The sequence below is a fragment of the Opisthocomus hoazin genome, chromosome 8 (assembly GCF_030867145.1).
Source record: "Opisthocomus hoazin isolate bOpiHoa1 chromosome 8, bOpiHoa1.hap1, whole genome shotgun sequence".
NCBI lineage: Eukaryota > Metazoa > Chordata > Aves > Opisthocomiformes > Opisthocomidae > Opisthocomus > Opisthocomus hoazin.
In genome coordinates, this window is record NC_134421.1 from 18,410,816 (window position 1) to 18,429,965 (window position 19,150).

Genomic DNA, 19,150 nt, shown 5'->3' on the forward strand with positions numbered 1-19,150 from the left:
TTCAAAATATTTTACGAACAATTCCCTTGCCCATCTGAGGACGAAGCATAAGTCCAACCTTTCCTCCCCTCTGTATTATAACTGCCAAGATACTGAACTGAAAATAAATGACAATTATTCAACAGATTTGTACAAAAATTGACTGAACAAAGGATGGTTAAACAGACTGCAAAATACATTGCTGAAATGATTTGTGCAGTGAGACTGAGCATCTTTATTAGCTCAGCCAAACATACATCTACACTAGCAACTTAAGCAGAATTTGCTTGAATATCTGATGTAAACGTTCAAATCCAAATTCTTCCTTCTCATTCCTTTTAATTTTAACCAGAGCTTATCAGCAATAGTGCTGGCCCAAAGCAGTGTTTCAGTCCTGGTGAGAAAATTATTAGAGTATACACTAAGGCTGTGTGAACTGCAGAAAATGAGACATATTTTTGGACACGTAGGCCCTTCCTTTGGTCAGTGTGCCTGATCCGTCACAACCCTTTCCACGTGCATTAAATCATTATATTGGCTTTAGAGCTAAAAATCAATACAAAGCATGTAACTGTCCAGCTCTATGGAAGATGTATTTTAACACCCGAGTTAAACACTCACTGGCTGAGTTCATTTTAACACTGTATTGTGCCAATGAGAAACTTGCTATAATTCCAACTAACTTCGAAATCTTGAGGACCTCTTAGAAAAAACATTTTCAAGATATGTAAAATTAGAAGTGCAGGGAATCATCATAGCACGGCCAAAGATGGAAAGAAAGTATTTTAAAATAGTTACTCTAGATGCCCATATTTGAACATTCATTGTTATTTAAAATTATTTATTTTTATTTTAAATACAATAAATGTACTCCTTTGGAACTATGTTAGTATTCAGCTGCGTTTTTTCCCCCCCATTTTATTTACTTTTAAGCATTGTGAAAATTAAGTTAATGATTATACTTTCCTTTCAGCATGTCTTTGCTTAGAAAGGCAGCCAGGTTATTTTGAGAGGCTGTATTAAAAAGAAATACCATGTTGTTAATGGCAGAATAGGAGCTTCTGATTTCATTCTAGGAATGATATAAACGAAATTCTAAATAAAACAAAGCTTACAGAGCCACATGGCTGACTCCTCCTAAGAGAGATGATTTTCAACAATGGCTGAAACACATCTATGACAGAGACGATTTTGATCTTCACTATTTCAACAAAATGGCAACACAGAAGAAACATCTCAGTAAAGTACACTAATAAACATTTCCACAGGAGTGGAGTTTTGTGCTTCCGTTTGACAATTATTTTCCTTTCCCAGTGTCAACACTAAAGCATAACTTACCAACTCTGGGCGCAGTAACGGTGGGTGGTTCAATAGGAGCTGTACTACTAAATGCAGAGAGGGGAATCTTCATCTGTAAGGGGGCTCTACTGCTGGTAGCATTATACAGTCCTGAAGTACCCACTGTGGGCAAAGAAGTCCTTGTGGCCTGGGCAACAGGATGTGCCGTAGAAACAGCCTGTACTGCCAACGTTGTGCCTATTGTCCCAGCACTGGCTGGAGAGCTCCTTTGAATACCAGGACTGGGCACAGATGGGCTGTTATTTGGTTTAGTTGGGTTAGCTGATGCCAAAGACACTGTAGTTTTGGTAAGGCTACCAACTGTAGATGAGCTTTGTACAGATATAAATTCAACATTGCCTGATGGCTGGTTGGTGACCAATGTCCCAGTGTGGCCTTGCAGGAGCTGAGGCTGGGATGACACTGCAACAGGTACATGCAAGATTACGGGCAAAGACTGCAATGAGACAGACACTGATTGAGTGCTGCCGCTGGGCACTTGGTTAGTGCCTACAACTGTAGCTGTGTTAGCTGTGGGAAGAACTGTTGTTGTCAAAGAGCCGGTGGAGGTCACTGGAGTCTGAGGCTTAGGATGTCCACTGATAACAGTCGGAGCAGCAGCAAGACTGGAAGCTGGCACTACACACACAAACACACACACAAAAAAAAAAAGTATTTGAAGCAAGTGGGAAGTTTCACTCCAACACAACAAATGGAAACGATTTATGATGAGGGTGTTGAGACAGTGGAGCAGGTTGTCCAGATAAATTGTAAATGCCCTATCATCGTAAGTGCTGAAAGTCAGGCTGGACAGGGCTTTGAGCAACCTGATCAAGTGTCCTGGCCCGTGGCACAGGGGTTGGACTAGATGGCCTTTAAAGGTCCTGTCCAACCCAAACCATTCTATGATTTTATGAAAAATGTGGTATATGATTAACTTCTTGCAAAGAAAAGCTATAGACGCTCTTTTTCTGCTGTACACTCCGATATTCAATGGCCTAGTTAAAGATATAGTCAATACTGTATTTTGAAAGAACCATATACAAATGGCAAAAATTTAAGATATACAAAGAGCTATGACACAAGCAGGCTTGAAGAAAGCTCAAAGATTTAGCTGTTGAAAGCACATGAAATACAGCATTTTAAACACTCGTTACAGAAATGGTAGAACACGTGATCCTTCAGAACACACAAGAAAAGGAAAACTAAGTCAGTTATGACTAACTTGCTTTGTATAGATAGGACCTTGTATCCAGAAGGTTCTACTGAAACCAAGAATTGATGTGTAAGAGAAGATACTCGCTATTACGCAACAAAATTTCAGTATTAAATCTGAGGATCAGGAGCATAATACAGTAGAGAAAGCCAGTATATGCCTCCTATAAGATGATTCTGTGGAAAAGATTTTGCATTCAGTATTAGGTAACTATTTGTAAAACCAAGGATGGTGTGACTACAATGAATGTAATTAATGGTGGTTTTGATTCTACATTCCCTATAAAATTCTAGTCTAGTAATTCCATTTTTTAACTTGATTCTCTTAAGAAATCGGGCTTCAGTTCCCCACTTCTGTAGCCATTAGACAGGAAGGTATCGGCATGCTATGGCCTGTGAGCCATGTGTTTCACTTTTCAGCAGCTGAGACACTGCATTTTGCTGCCATACCTAGCAAGCAGTCTGTTGAAGAGTCTAATTTACCCACAAGTTTTGGTTGGCCAAATCAACATATTTTTTTTCCCTTACCTGGTAAGCCAGGTACAAATATAAATTGGGAATGTGGTATGGAGCTAAAAATAATGATTTTTGATGTCAGAAAAAAGGGCCATAAAACCCAGTTTTGTTCTGTTCAGTTAGTTACTTTTTTTAATGGAAAGCAATAAAACTTTTAAGAAGTGTGTTTATAGTCCATATGCAGTTTCTTACCTGCATTCACAGGGGCTTGAAAAGTTGCTGCTGTGCTCTCTCCTACATTTCTCTTTGATTCCAGCAGCTGCCTCACTGTGCCAGCATTTCTAAGGAACGAAGTTCCAGTTAGCATTTCTCAATAAGCCACACCAGGTACAATGATGAAATAGCCCTTATTTTACAGCTGTTCTTTTCACTGAGATTTTTCAAAACCAATTAATCTTTTGACCCCCCTGCAAATTAACTTTGGATGTTATTCCCCTATAAAAAAAAAGTGCAAAGTTATTTGTAAATTACACATTATATTAGGTATCTCAAATGTCCTACTGAAAATTTTAACATGGTCACAGTGATGTGGTTTGCTTACCGATATGTAGCATTATTTGTGTTTGCAGTGTCACCTGATGCTTTGCCTGGAGACACAGGTGCGTTTGGTGAATTCTTGGAGGGGGGGGGGGGGGGGGAAGAGAGAGAGAAAAAGGAAGAGAGAAGAAGAGAGAAAAACCATACCAAAATGACCATAAGTCAGCTCGAAAACTTTTGCTTTCATTATATTTCATATTCATTCATTTCTGTGTGATACATGCATTTTCTGGAGCCAACACTGCAGGAGAACTTGCCATGTTTTACAAATCCCCAAAACCTACTTCGTCCTACCTGCCTCCCTCTCCTACATACTCTCTCCCTCTCCTGCATCCTCCCTTTTTATAAGTCTCTTGCCTTTAAGTTTTTATAGCATGAGAATGAAAATTTCTGCTTGAATGTTAATGGACTTTCAGCTTCCATTTCTTTACAGTAATTAACCCAAAATATTCATTCTAGACACACAGAAATACTACTGTTTGTATCCATTCCTCTCTTCTTCCCCCTTTACCCCAAAATCAAGGTACTGGGAGAGAGTCTTATTTACTCTATACTCTTCACCTTGAAGTAAATTAGATTTGTTTACATACAGTTTAAGGTGCCTTCACACTCATAATGCCTGAAGAACCTTACACAGAAATCAGAACTACTTAACAGATGTGCAAAGACTATTCTTTCGTATCACTGCCTTTAACCAAACAAGACAAATCCACTTCATGAACACCACTGAACAACCAGGTCACATCTTTCTGCATATAAAATTTATTTATTTTTCAACATAAGGTTTAGGCTAACTCAGAAAAACAAATATAAAGAATCTAGTTCTTACTTCCTGTCTTTTCTTCAAGTCTTCCCTGGCTGCTCCAAACCGCTTTGTCAATCTAGCAATTTTAGCCTAGATGGGAAGAAGATGAAAACAAACAAAACTGTAAACAACCTCTCCAAGAAGAGAAAAAGAAATTATACAAACTAAAAGATATGCAATTAAGACATCAGGTCAAAGGCTATTTTCATATCCAGGGAAATTACTCTTTCTTGAAACACAGTACAACTATATTACTTCAAGAGCAGCAGAAAGACACACACATATATCGCCATCAAGGTATCTTAGAGACAACTTGAATTATTTTCCTTCCTATTCACAATTGCACAAACAGCACCTATCTTGCAGAGCTTTCCACAACATTCTGCATGAATGAAAGTAACTGAAAGCATCTGTTTTAATGCCTTATGTACCAACCATATTGAAACATGCATACCTTTTTGACTTACATATTATCTACTCTTCCCCCATTTATCCTATTTCTCCATTTCACTGATACACAACGTATCACACACACCTTACTGTCAGCTTTGTTCTACTCTATTTGATGTTCAGATATCAGGTTCATTATCTTCTTAAGCACCACTCTTACATCTCATGTTTTACTTCTTGTGCTTCCCCCAATATACTATTTGGTGACCATTCCTTCTGTAATTACCTCAGTGTTACAAGATTCTACTTTACCCTGTCTAGGTTGCAGTTCTGATGACTGACTTACTCTGGAGGCAGTAGCTGTGCCACCTGTTCTTAACAGGTACTTTTTCTTTCCTTTTACTTTTTTCCCCCCATAGAAAGAAGAGCTAAAGTATCTTTACAAACTTCTGAAAACACTAGGATAGCACTAGAAGAATGGAAGTTTTTAAAAAAATCGGCGAGTTTCATATATCATGATTTCAGAACATCTTACCTAAAAGGAGCTAGTCTACTTAGAAACGTCACCTCTTTCAAATTTTTACAAAGCAACATGACAAACTACAATTATAGTCTGCCTTTAATTACATTTATATTTCAATTTCTGTTATCTTATACAGTGCAGTGGTCTTTTGAAGCACCCTGAATAATAAACCTGTGTAAACTTAGACTGCAAGTATACTAACATGAACACATTCACAGCCTTATACGATGTTATTGACACTGTAGTTGATGGCTAAAGACATTGATAAACAAGTATAGTGAAAATGTCCTAGCTAGCACTTAATAAAAAGGCAACATCAAATGTCTGGGGCAGCGAGGGGAAGAGTTATGTAGTACAAACTGGTCTGGCAAACTCCATACTTTCTTTTTTTTAAATGTTAAAAGTAAAATCACCTTATTGTTTGAATTTGTTATGACGTAAGCTTTTACTTGTCATTTCAAAATTCTTTGATTTTTGTGATGTTCCTCATCTCATCACTATGTACATCATTTCTATAAAGAATGCATACTGCATTCAACACTAGCGATTTCTTCCCTTGCACAAACATAATTATTTAGTTTCTGGGGAAATAACACGGATAAGTATCATGTGATGTTTCTTTGTTTGAACATTCTACAAAGTCCAGTGCTATGGTCCTCTCCTTTCTGCACTTCTCCATTTTTAAGTAAATTTCTGGCTTCACAGAGGCATTAGGTATTTTCATGCTTAACATTTATTTGAAGAATGTCTAAATGGAATAGAAAAGTGGAAAACCAGTTTACTAACAGCTAATGAATCAGCGTGCCAGAAGGAAGAATTGCTTTGGGGTTTTTTGATGATTAATTGGTTGCTTTCTTCTTTTTGACGATTAATTGGTTGCTTTCTTCTTTTTGACTAAAGAAGTAGAATTTTACAACTGAAAAGCAACATCAGTACTTGCTGCTTCCCCGCACCTTCCCTTTGTGGAGTCAGAATGGCTTCCTTACTGAACACTACAGGAGACTTACTACTAAATGTTGAGGAACTTCATGTTAAATTTGATTCTAGTATGCAGTTCAACACACAAACACTAACCTGTAGTTCAGTAAGCACAGTTTTATGCCTCTTGTTACATTCTATTTTCTCTATTCGGGTCTTCAAGTCCGCCAGAGTCTTGTCAAACACAGCACACTGTAAAGCAGTAAGTTTTTCTTCTAACAGTCTCTGGATAACCTGCCAAATTATTATTAAAAAACCCAACAATATAATCGCAGAATTTGGTAGACCATCTATAAAAACATTCTCAACTCCGAACAAGTCTCCTGCTACAAACAGAACAATATGACAATGGTTGTGCCCTGCCAATCAAATAAATCTACAGTCACCAATAAGCATGTGGGTATACAGTTAAGAAAAGTTTCTACATCTGCTTTGGAAAATACAAAAGGTCCCCCTTTGCCACTAAGTCAAGAAATTAATTTCAGTGCAGTATTGTAAGTGTATAAAAACTTATTACATATAAAAAGAACCTCAACAACAGGAAATTTTCATAAAACACTGTGTTTACAAAAACTATTTTTCCTCTTCTGTGTTCTTGAGAGGGACAGTGGCATTCAAAGAACAGAAACTAAAGATATTCAATGAAAACTTTATTTCTGAGATGCATCTTCCTCTAGCAGAAATGCCTTATGTTGTATGTGTACACTTACTGCAGTGCAAAAATTTTCCTTAGGAAAAAAAAATAAACAAGCAACAGACATGGTTCATTTTTCTGCATCCTGTATTAATGAACTCAGAACACGCACTACCTAACTAACTGACAGAAGAAGGGCACAATTTATTTCTCTTTAAGACCATAGGTTTCTTTACCTGACAATGATGCAACCAGGCAATTAACAGCTCTATAATAACCTGCAAAATGCTATGTTGATTGCACTGTTGTCTGAAGACAGGCTTTCTTTTAAGCTAGGCACACAATGAAGTGCGCCACATATAAATCCTTACCACACTGAAATACCTCCTTTGCTAAGATTCTCCATCTATAGTCACATAAGACTTCAGAGTTTAAATATTTAACACATTTCAAATATAACTCTTGCAGCGTAGTTTTCAAATGTATTTGGTCTCTTCTTAAAAGCAGGGCTATATAGGACTTTATATATAAGCCACTTCTGGTATCTGAATTACATCCAATTTTCAACCAAAAAAAAGACAAAGTGTTGAGGGGGGCAGCGAGTGTGTGGGAAAGGATAGCTAATTCAAAGATGGCAAGACAAGTGATAGGTGTGTGTTTGCCATCTTTGCTCTGCATCTCCATTCTACCTTTTGTATTTTTTGGTCAACGTCCCTTCTGGCTGTAATTTTTACTTGGAGTTCTGCTTCATAGTCTTCTCCCATGTACCGACGACGTTTAGAATGAACACTGTCCATGTCCTCAGATTTGGAACGCTTTCTCCTTGACACTTCACCTGGAACAATTAGATACAACCGCTCATGCGGAACCTTCAAAAAAACAGGTATCTGCAGAATGCCACGATTATTATGAAGTTTCACTGGTCCCCAGTTGAAGCTTTCTCATCCTAAACCACTAAGAACGCCTTTGGAAAAACAACGAATGACAACAAAGCAGAACAATCCCTTTAGTCTCTTTACATTGCTGCCCTGTTAGTGAGTTCTGCTTTGCGATTCACCAAACCACTGCCCCAAATGCAAAATGCCTGTAATACTTCCATTCAGCTCTCCAAAACTTGCCTCCAGTTCTTCCTGCTCCTATCAGTACCATCCTATAATGAAGCATGGCTTCTGAGAAGCAAAACCCTCTTCTGAAAAAGGAATCCTCAGAATTCCAGTCAACAAAGCTACATCTCATTCTGCCTGTGTCAGCAATGAACTTCTTTTCTACCTGCCACAAAGTTTTAACCTGTACTGCCACTCTCTAACTGAAAAAAACCCATTCAAACCTTTTCTTACTTCTTGGGTTAGAAAGTGTCATGCTTCAGCCCCAGCTGGCAACAAAGAACCACATAGTTGCTCTCCTGCTCCTTCCCCGCGGTGGGATGGGGAGGAGAGAAATGCAAAACTCATGGGTTGGGATAAAGACAGTTTAACAGAACAGCAAAGGGAGAAGAAAATAACAACAGTAATACTGATAAAAAGAATATAGAGTGCAATTTTCTCACCCAATGCTCAGCTGAGTAGCAAATTACCTTCCCCCGACTTAAATACCTAGCATGACTTCACATGGTATCGAATATCCCAAATACCCGGTTCGGTTCGTTTGACTAGTTTGGGTGAGCCCTCCTGGCTTCTTGTGAAAATCAACCCTATCCCAGCTGAACCCAGGACAGAAGGAAAGTAAAAATCTAACAAAAGAACAGGCTCAAAATGGAACTATATAACAAAAGCCATTTTCACCACAGCGATGCAGTACAAAAGAACCAGAGACCTCATTCACTCCTCCAGCTCCTGGCACTGTAACCTCTATTGATCGACATGTAAACCAACAAGACTAGGCACAGGAAGCGAAGCTACAGTGCATGCTACAGGTACCTGACCACCATCAGAACACCAAAGACCAGAGCCCCCAAACCCTCCACCCCAAACCTAAGGATAACACAGAAAGACAGAATTAGCAGTACATCAATGAAGATTCTCTGGAGACTGAAACAGCATAACAAACAATTACTTTTCACTGCCATTTTTCTTTACTTTTATTACATACACTGTGAGTCGTATTTCTAACTTCACAAATTTCTTTTAGTCTGATTTTTTGATGGTTGGATTTCTGATGGTTTCAGCCTGATCCAATTTGCTAATGGTTTCTGATTTTTTTGAGAGTTGCACTAAAAATGCACCAACGTACTAAGAATTATCATAAGGCACTATTTTAAAATCTGCATGAAAACCTAGGTTAATTCTTAAACTTTGCGAAAGCATACATTCTCAAATTCTAGGTAAGTTTTATAGAGCCACAGGGCTCTTCATAAACATTTTCAGAATGCTGAATATGTGTAAGCAATATAAATGTCTAAGATATGAGTTTTTAATTTTTTTCTTCCAGAATGACAGTAAACTGGAAAATGAAGATGGAAAAAATCTCTAGCTTTCTTCCATCCATCAAAAAAACTTCTAGAAACAAACAAAAAAAATTTGAATAGTAAGGACTCTATGCCCAGACTAGCAAAGACAAGTTTATTAGAACCTTCCATACAACTCTTTCCTACTCCCAGCCAGACTCTTCAGAAAAGCCTAACTGCTGAGTAGTACAAGTAATTTGTAACGTGCAAGATTTACTTATATATTGAACAGAACATGTTTAATGTTCAGGTAATTTGTTCTGAAGCAGATGCTACATCTAGTTTTACTGCAGTTAGATTCCCTTTGCAGAGCTTCAGGGTGCTTGCTACTAGTGGAAAAGATACCTAAAGGAGGCTGTGACTTGTAGGAAACTAGCAGCTTCTGATGAGCTGCATCAGCTGTCCTTGATCAAAGGGTGCTCTGTGCTTATGTTCCAGCTGATTCCTTATGGAGGCTCCAGCACCCTTTTAGCAAGTACTAGGGAGAGGCCTGTACTGCTGGGCCTAGAGCACAGCTCCCAGAGAACAGCTAATGACCACAGGACTTTGCACAGTAGGATGCACAGAAGGAGGACGGTCCCTGCACTCAGTAATGGTGATGTGCCATATGGTGTGGCCTCCAGCAGCCAATCTGGTGAGGGACATGAAGGGCAACAACTGGCTTCTACCAGTACACCAGCAGCAAAAGGAGAACTAGGGAAACTACATCCTCCCTGCTGAATGAGGCAGGGGAGCAAGTGACAAAGGACACAAAAACAGCCCAGGCACTCAATGCCTTCTTTGTCTCAGATGTGAATGAAAAGACTTGCCTTCAGCAATGCCAGTTCCCCGAGACCAGTGGGACAGTCTGGAGCAAAGGCAGACTTGCTCTCAGCAGAGGAGCACTGAGCTAACATTTAAACAAACTGGACATACGTAAGTCTGTGCAAGCCAGAGTGATGCACTCACGAGTGCCGAGGGAGCTGCCTGAGGTGACTGCAAGGCCACTCTCAACAGCTGAAAGGTTGTGCCAACGGCACAAGGTTCCTAAGGAGAGGACTGATGTTTGCTTTCCTCTGATCTTCAAGAAAGCCAAGAAGGACTAGGGAATTACAGGATGGTCAGTCTCACCTCAATTCCTGGCAACGTGATGGAGCAGGTAATTCTAGAAATCATCTCTAAACATATTAAGAAGCAGGTGATGGGGAACAGTCAGAATGAATTTATCAAGGGGAAATCATGCCTCCTCAGCCTGATAGTCTTCTATGATGAGACAGGTGGCTTGGTAGATGAGGGGAGAGCAGTGGCTGCTGTTTATCTTGTCTTTAGTAATGCTTTTGACACCTAGGACATTCTAAGAGACCACTTAATTATGCATGGCCTAGATAAACGGAATGACTCAACTGCTGGGCTCCAAGAGCTGTGATTAGTGGCACAACGTCCAGTTGGAGCCTGTCACTAGTAACGTACACCAGCAGATGATACTGGTACCAACACTAACATCTTCATTAATGACATAGTTAATGGGACAGAGGGCATCCTCAGCAATTTGCACGACACAAAACTGGAAGCAGTGGTTGCTAGACTAGATGGTTATGCTGCTATTCAGAGTCACCTTGATAAGCTGGAAAAATCAGCAAACACGAACCTCATGAAGCTCAGCAAAAGGAAATGCAAAGTCCTACACTTGGGTAGGAATAAAACCATGTACTAGTACAGGCTGGGAACTAATCGGCTGGAAGACAGCTTTGCAGAAAAGGCCCTTGCGGTCTTCATGCACATCAAGTTGAACATGAGCCAGCAATGTGTCCTATTGGCACAGACGGCCAACATCCTCAGCTGCCTGAGGACGAGTATTGCCAGCAGGTCAAGGAAGGTAATTATTCCCCTCTAATCAGCACTGTGAGACTGAACCTTCCAGTCAAACACTGGAAGTGGAACACTGGAAGGTTGTGGAGTCTCCCTCTGTGGAGATACTCAAAACCTGTCTGGACACGGTTCTGATAAAACTGCTCTTTTGAGCTGGTTTTGAGCAGGGAGTTTGGACTAGATAATCTCCAAAGGTCGCTTCCAACCACAACAATTCTGTGTTTCTAACACGGGTCACCAGTGGAACATAAGTTTTAACATTACGTACTTCTCTCTGTGTGTTTCTCTTCTTCTTCATGGGCCTCTTCTCTTTCTTTATCCTCCTCACTCTCCTTTCTTCTCTCCTCCTCTACCTCTTCTACAAACAGAAGAAAAAACCCCATGTGTTACTTCTGCTGACCTACAAAATTCTCATGAAAGTCCTATTTTGACTAGTGAACTTTGATTACTTATGAAAAACCACACTGGCAAAGGCGAGAGAAAGAAGTATGACACAGAGGGAATGCAGAGATGAAAAAAATCAGAGGATACCTTCAGAGCAAAAATTTGAACTACTGTACAACACAGCACAATTACTTCTAGATTTGCTTAGCTTTAAAAATCAACAGAATGCTTCAAGGTACCTTAAAAATACATCATTTCATTTCAGACATAAAAGTTCTCAATAAATTATTTTAGTTTATTTTTCGTGTAAGAAAAAAAGTATAAAAATTTCACTAACAAAATACTCATATGTTTCTCTATTTATTTACAATTGGCAAATTCACCCATACTCTTTATGGCAGAAAAGGTCTAGATTCTTCTTGTCTTAATAAATTTCAATTTTCATTTAAAATTTCTTCCTAATACAAAGTATCACAGTTTAAGACTAGTCATTTCAAAACATACAGTTTGGGAAATCCTTAAATAAAGAAAAATCTAAAACAACACCCCCAAATGCACACAGTTTAAAACAAAAATGCTAACATTTCCTGAAAATTTTTATTATATGTTCCATGAACTTCCATTATGTGTTTTGTACAGGCCGTATTTGCCACCTCCTGTGCTTGCTAGATACAGCATAAAACTATTACTTTTAAGATACATTAAAATCTATCCACAATATAACAGAGCAAGTCAGCACTGTTATGTACATCTTGATATCCAACTTCCAATTTTGATTTTGTTATTACAGCAGTGTTTACTAGCTTTTTTAGAGAAAGTTCTGGCTGCAAAGATATGCTTGATGCTCTCTTAACACTAAATTTTATTTCTATTATGAAGAATATTTGAATGATTTAAAAAGTTGCCTAATAAATCAGAAAAAGGAAGGAGTCAGAAAACCAAAACCTGAAATTACTAGATTTTTCATTCTGTTAATTTATGCAAGAAACAATACTTATACAACTTCCACGGTTTAACCCGACACCCAGCAACTAAGCACTGGACAGCCATTCACTCACCCCTCCCCTTCCCCCCCCAGCAGGATGGGGAGGAGAAATGGACAAAAGGGGAAACTCGTGGGTTAAGATAAAGACAGTTTAATGTGACAAAGTAAATACTAACAGTAATATTCATACTACTACTAAAGAATATGCAAAAAAACCCTAGATACAGTACAATTTTCTCAACACCTGACAAGCAATTCACAATCAGTCCCTGAGCAGCAATCGCGGAACCTGGAACTTGCGGATCTCACCAATTTTGTGAAACTCCTCCAAAAGACTAAATTCCCACAAAAGTTCAAACTGGTAGACAAAAGGGATTCAAACTCACAGAAAAGAAGATTAAAAAAAAAAAAAAGATTCCTGCCCCCCGACAACCTCCATTTATAAACTCAGCATGATGTCGATGGTATGGAATGTCTCCATTGGCCAGCTTGGGCTGTCTGTCTGGCTACGCTCCCTGGCTCCTCCCAGGAGCTCCCTCCCAGCTCCTGCACACCTGCTCATTAGCTGAAATTGGGAAACTGGAAGAAGACCTTGATTTCTTAGCAGCAACTAAAAACATCAGTGTTATCAACATTCTTCTTGTACTAAATTCAAAACACAGCAGCTACTGAGAGGAAAAATAACTCTGTCCCAGCCAAAACAAGGACAACCATGTAAATTCTTCAAAACCAATCTGATTTATATTTAAGGTAATAAAATTGCATAGTGCCAATGCCACCTGCTTTTTAAGGCTTCTAGATAAGCTTCATGTATTCTATTGTTATCAGTAAAATAGGACTCAGTTACCTAAGAATCTAAAGGAGAGTCATTAAGTTCAAGAGTATTTCTTCCACTATTTGCAGATTTTAATATTCAACTGAAATATATACATCTTCCACGGAAAGATACACATACCTAGAATATCTTTAAAATATCATGTTACAAGTTTCAAAGCTGAGCTTTTTGAGTTCTATGTAAAGGACAAAGTAATTTCAGGGACAAGGAAGTCCCTTCCTTACAAACTTCTATCACTCTGTAAATAAATTTATCTTGTTTAACTACACGATGCCCAGCTAAACCTCTCTAGTTAGAAAGGTATGAACCACAATATGCAGGTAATTTTACAACTGCCTACCAGCTCATTTTTCACTGATAAGCTACATTCTCGTTACTCTGATTCTAGATGTGCAGAAGCAATGAATGCAATCCTTTTAAAAAAAAAATCTGATTATATCAGTAAGTTATCACTGTATTTATCATACAGCCATCTTAAGCTGCTCTATTTACTGTGGATCTGAACACAAAGGTGTTTGTTTTTTTAACTAGGTGTTTGCCTGTTACTAAACAGTTGCAGTTACTTTTGCAGTAACTCTCTGAAAGCCTTCCATTATCCCTTTTTGAAGTAAAAGACAAAACTAGAAATATTATTGCAGAACTGTGGTTTCATCTGTGCAATTTAAGTGTAACTTATTTTGCTATTTGTGAATTCAAGAATTTCGACAGCTAGTTCTATCACAACACGGAACAAAAGTTCACGTTTAGTTGTTTTATCTGTCATTCACATGCTCTGAAGTTCTCTTCAAACACTACTTTCTAGAAGACACGCTGCATTTTTTAAAATGCTAACTGCACTCTTCATTTTCTTAAAAGGTGTACTTGGGCATGCTGACTGACTTCAGACTCCCTTAACAAAGACAACCTCCTTTCAAATTATCCCTGGATGGCATTAAACGCCATTGCTGTAGAGAAGCCTAGAATCAAGGTGTCTAGAAGGCACTCGAAGTGCTAGCAATTCTGAGAAAGACAGACTTCCAATTTGTTTTGGTAGACATCCTCACCTGGTCAAACTTGAGAGCGTACAGAATAGGTAAGAGAAAGAACCTAGCAACAGCTGCACTAGGTAAAACCAACAGTTCACCTAATCCAGGATAGTATCTCCAACACGCTAATGTCAACAGTAGATGATAATGTAAGGAAGAATCTAAGAAGAAAAAAGAACATAGTTTTACAGCCCCGGAAAACGTCCTCAGCTTTCTGCAAAATTACTGGGAAAGACACCCAGAGCCTTAGGGTCTGGAGGTGACAGGTGCATTGCAGCTATCTCAAAGGGGAAAAAGGATTCTTGGCCACGAGCTGGCGGGGCTCATTGAGAGGGCTTTAAACTAGGTTCGAAGGCGGAAGGGGACATAGACCACCTCACTAGGTATGAGCCTAGGCTTGGCGTGCCAGGGTCAGGGGTGAGACTGACAGCCCAGCTCAAGTGTGTCTATACCAACGCACGTAGCATGGGCAATAAACAGGAGGAGCTGGAAGCCATTATACAGCAGGACGGCTACGACTTGGTCGCCATCACAGAAATGTAGTGGGACAACTCGCATGACTGGCATGCTGTCATGGATGGCTACAGACTCTTTAGGAAAGACAGGCCAACAAGGAGAGGTGGGTGAGTTGCTCTATATGTGAGGGAGCAACTGGAATGCATTGAGCTTGGCCTGCAGGCAAATGAGGAACAAGTTGAAAGCTTGTGGGTTAGAATTAAGGGACAGGCTCATAAGGATGACATTATGGTGGGTGTGTACTACAGGCCACCTGACCAGGGGGAGGAAATTGATGAGGCCTTCTACAGGCAGCTGCAAGCAGCCTCACAATCACAGGCCCTGGTTCTCATGGGGGACTCCAACCATCCTGACATCAGCTGGGAAGACCATACAGCCAGGCAGGCGCAATCCAGGAGGTTCCTACACAGCATCGATGATAACTTTCTGATGCAAGTGGTGGAGGAACCAACAAGGAAAGGTGCTCTCCTGGACCTTGTATTAACAAACAAGGAGGGACAGGTGGAGGATGTGAAGGTCGGAGGTAGACTCGGCTGCAGTGACCATGAAGTGGTCGAGTTCAGGATCCTGCGTGGAGGAAGCAGGGCAATAAACAGGATCAAAACCTTGGACCTCAGGAGGGCTAACTTTGGCGTCTTCAGGGAGCTACTGGGAGGAATCCCATGGGCCAGGGGTCTCGAAGGCAGGGGGGTCCAAGAGTGCTGGTCGCTCTTCAAACATCACTTCCTCCATGTTCAGGAGCAGTGCATCCCCCTGAGAAAGAAATCGCGCAGAGGAGGCAGGAGACCTGCATGGCTGAACAAGGAGCTTCTAGCGGAGATGAGGTGGAAGAGAAAGGTCCATGGAATGTGGAAAGAGGGGCAGGCCACTTGGGAAGAGTACAGGAATGCGGTCAGAGCGTGCAGGGATGCGACAAGGAAGGCCAAAGCCCACCTGGAATTGAAGCTGGAAAGGGATGTCAAAAAAAACAAGAAGGGCTTCTTCAACTACATCAGCAGCAAAAGGAAGGCTAGGGACAATGTGGGGCCGCTGCTGAATGAGGCGGGTGTCCTGGTGATGGAAGACGCAGAGAAGGCAGAGCTACTGAATGCCTTCTTTGCTTCAGTCTTCAGTGCCAAGGCAGGCCCTCAGGAATCCCAGGCCCCGGAGTTAAGAAAGGAAGCCCACAGAGAGGACAACTTTCCCTTGCTCGAGGAGGACTGTGTGAGGGATCGCTTAAGTGATCTGGACGTCCACAAATCCATGGGCCCCGATGGAATGCACCCACGAGTGCTGAGGGAGCTGGCGGATGTCATTGGTGAGCCACTCTCCATCATCTTTGAGAGGTCCTGGAGGACAGGAGAGGTGCCCAAGGACTGGAGAAAGGCCAGTGTCACTCCAATCTTCAAAAAGGGCAAGAAGGAGGACCCAAGGAACTACAGGCTGGTCAGCCTCACCTCCACCCCGAGAAAGGTGATGGAGCAGCTTATCCTGGAGGTCATCAACAAGCAAGTGGAGGAAAAGAAGTTTATCAGGAGTAGTCAGCATGGATTCACCAAGGGGAAATCATGTTTGACCAATCTGATAGCTTTCTATGATGACATGACTGGCTGGGTAGATGAGGGGAGAGCCGTGGATGTTGTCTACCTAGACTTCAGCAAGGCTTTTGACACAGTCTCCCATAATATCCTCCTAGGGAAGCTCAGGAAGTATGGGCTAGATGAGTGGTTGGTGAAGTGGATAGAGAACTGGCTGAATGGCAGAACTCAGAGGGTTGTCATCAGCGGGCGCTGAGTCCAGTTGGAGGCTGGTAACTAGTGCTGTCCCTCAGGAGTCAGTACTGGGCCCAGCCTTGTTTAACTTCTTCATCAACGACCTAGATGAAGAGTTAGAATGTACCCTCAGCAAGTTTGCTGATGACACCAAACTGGGAGGTGTGGTAGACACACCAGAAGGCTGTGCTGCCATTCAGCGAGACCTGGACAGGCTGGAAAGTTGGGCAGAGAGGAACCTGATGAGGTTCAACAAGGGCAAATGCAGGGTCCTGCACTTGGGGAGGAACAACCCCATGCATCAGTACAGGCTCGGGGCGGACCTGCTGGAGAGCAGCTCTGCAGAGAGGGACCTGGGTGTCCTGGTGGACGACAGGTTAACCATGAGCCAGCAGTGTGCCCTGGCTGCCAAGAAAGCTAATGGGATCCTGGGGTGCATCAAGAAGAGTGTGGCCAGCAGGTCGAGGGAGGTTCTCCTTCCCCTCTACACTGCCCTGGTGAGGCCTCATCTGGAGTACTGTGTCCAGTTCTGGGCTCCCCAGTTCAAGAAAGATGATGAGGAGCTACTGGAGAGAGTCCAGCGGAGGGCTACAAGGATGATGAGGGGACTGGAGCATCTCTCCTATGAGGGGAGGCTGAGGGAGCTGGGCTTGTTCAGCCTGAAGAAGAGAAGGCTGCGAGGGGACCTAATACATACTTACAAATATCTGAAGGGTGGGTGTCAGGAGGATGGGGCCAAACTCTTTTCAGTAGTGCCCAGCAACAGGACAAGGGGCAATGGGCACAAACTGACTGTTCTGTCTGAACATGAGGAAGAATTCCTTCCCTCTGAGGGTGACGGAGCACTGGAACAGGCTGCCCAGGGAGGTTGTGGAGTCTCCTTCTCTGGAGATATTCAAGACCCGCCTGGACAAGGTCCTCTACAGCCTACTGTAGGTGACCCTGCTTTGGCAGGAGGGTTGGACTAGATGATCCATAGAGGTCCCTTCCAACCCCTACCATTCTGTGAAACTAGCAGTCACAGCACTCCTAGCAAGGAGCTCCATAGTTCTCCACATAGATGATCTGACTGTGTAGAATGGACAAAGAAGGGATAAACCATGACCTTGCATAGTGTTATGGTTTGGCTGCGGCCGGCAACAAAAGGGCCACGCGGCCACCCCTCCCCCCGCTGGGGTGCAGAGGAGAATGGAAAGAAACAGGCAGAAACTGGTGGAGTCGGGATAAGGGCAGTTTAGCAGAACAGCAAACAAAGGGAAGAGGAACAACAACAACAACACCCATAAGGAGAATACACAAAACAAAACAGCAGAACACAGAGAGCAACTCTCACCGCCCGCCGCCACCACGCGCTCCTGAGCCGTGATTGCCTTCCCATTGCCCCACTCCACCCCAATCAGAACCCAGCATGACGGCACATGGTATGGAATACCCTGCTCTGTTTCGCCAGGTTAGGTCAGCCCGCCTGGCTGTGCCCCTTCCTAGATTCTGGTCCTGGCCAAACCCAGGACACACAGACAAAAACCCAAGCCTCACAGTGCAAGGAAACAGGGACAGCTAGAGGCTATATTCAAAACAGAAAAAATGGAGAGTTTCAAAATGGAGGAGGTAAGAAGCCTGTGACTTCCAGCAATGGAATGAAGACTGCCCCTCTACGTGCAAATCTGCAGTTACTGAACAGGCATAGCACTCATGTAACACATTAAGTTGAAAAGTTTCTATTAACAGGTATCAGAGCTAGCTGAGTCTGAACCAACCACCTGCATAAAGGAGAGCCTGGTGACAGTCACCAGGGACTCCCTCCCATAGGAGGTACCCACCTAGCAACGTGACCTGGTGCCTGAACACACTAGCTACTTGCTGAGGGCCTGGATCCCCAGTGTTGCCATGAGGCTACCAAGGCTCATCTGGTCCTCAGCCTATTACCTCTTGCTGCTTATCCACAAGGACACCCACAATACTAACAGAACTCATTCTAAGCATACCAAGAGTGACAATGGATCTCTGTCAAAAAGGGTGAAGAGCCCAAGCTGGCATTATCACCAATCCTCCCAATGAACTGGGACAAAAAAAAGCTCTAGTAAGAGTGCATGCACCCAGAGCTCAACACCTGGCTGAATGACAAGTGTTGCAGGCCAGGTTTTCACACTTTCACTGTGGTAATCTCTGATGATCAAGAATTACTGAGCAGGGACTGAATTCACCTGACAAAGCTGAACAAGAGCTCTGCAAGCAGGCTTGCTAACCTAATGAGGAAGACCTGAAATTAGGCATGGTAGGGAATGGTGGTTATAAACTGAGGCTGAGGTACGGGAGGCAGTGAGGAAACATCTGGGGAACAGCATGACAAGGAAGGTGCATGCTTGACCTTTGTGAAAACATCATGACTCTGGGTTCATCATCTCAAGTCTCTGTAAACAAATGAATACAGCCCAAGAAACAAGAGGA

The 19,150-nt window shown here is 41.8% G+C and overlaps 1 protein-coding gene across 11 annotated transcripts in view; it reads right to left on the reverse strand.

Annotated features, from left to right (window-relative positions):
- ATF7IP (activating transcription factor 7 interacting protein) overlaps positions 1-19,150 on the reverse strand; it is a 127,865-nt gene that overhangs the window by 42,667 nt on the left and 66,048 nt on the right. For 9 of the 11 annotated variants that reach the window (XM_075428284.1, XM_075428279.1, XM_075428287.1 and 6 more), the window contains exons 3-9: positions 11,475-11,564; positions 7,605-7,750; positions 6,378-6,515; positions 4,415-4,480; positions 3,590-3,663; positions 3,241-3,329; positions 1,318-1,956 (exon numbers count right to left, since the gene is read on the reverse strand). In XM_075428284.1, the coding sequence (XP_075284399.1) occupies positions 1,318-1,956; positions 3,241-3,329; positions 3,590-3,663; positions 4,415-4,480; positions 6,378-6,515; positions 7,605-7,750; positions 11,475-11,564 (1,242 nt within the window). The remainder of the gene's footprint in view (positions 1-1,317; positions 1,957-3,240; positions 3,330-3,589; positions 3,664-4,414; positions 4,481-6,377; positions 6,516-7,604; positions 7,751-11,474; positions 11,565-19,150) is intronic. The other 2 variants (XM_075428278.1, XM_075428285.1) reach the window with 2 other exon arrangements.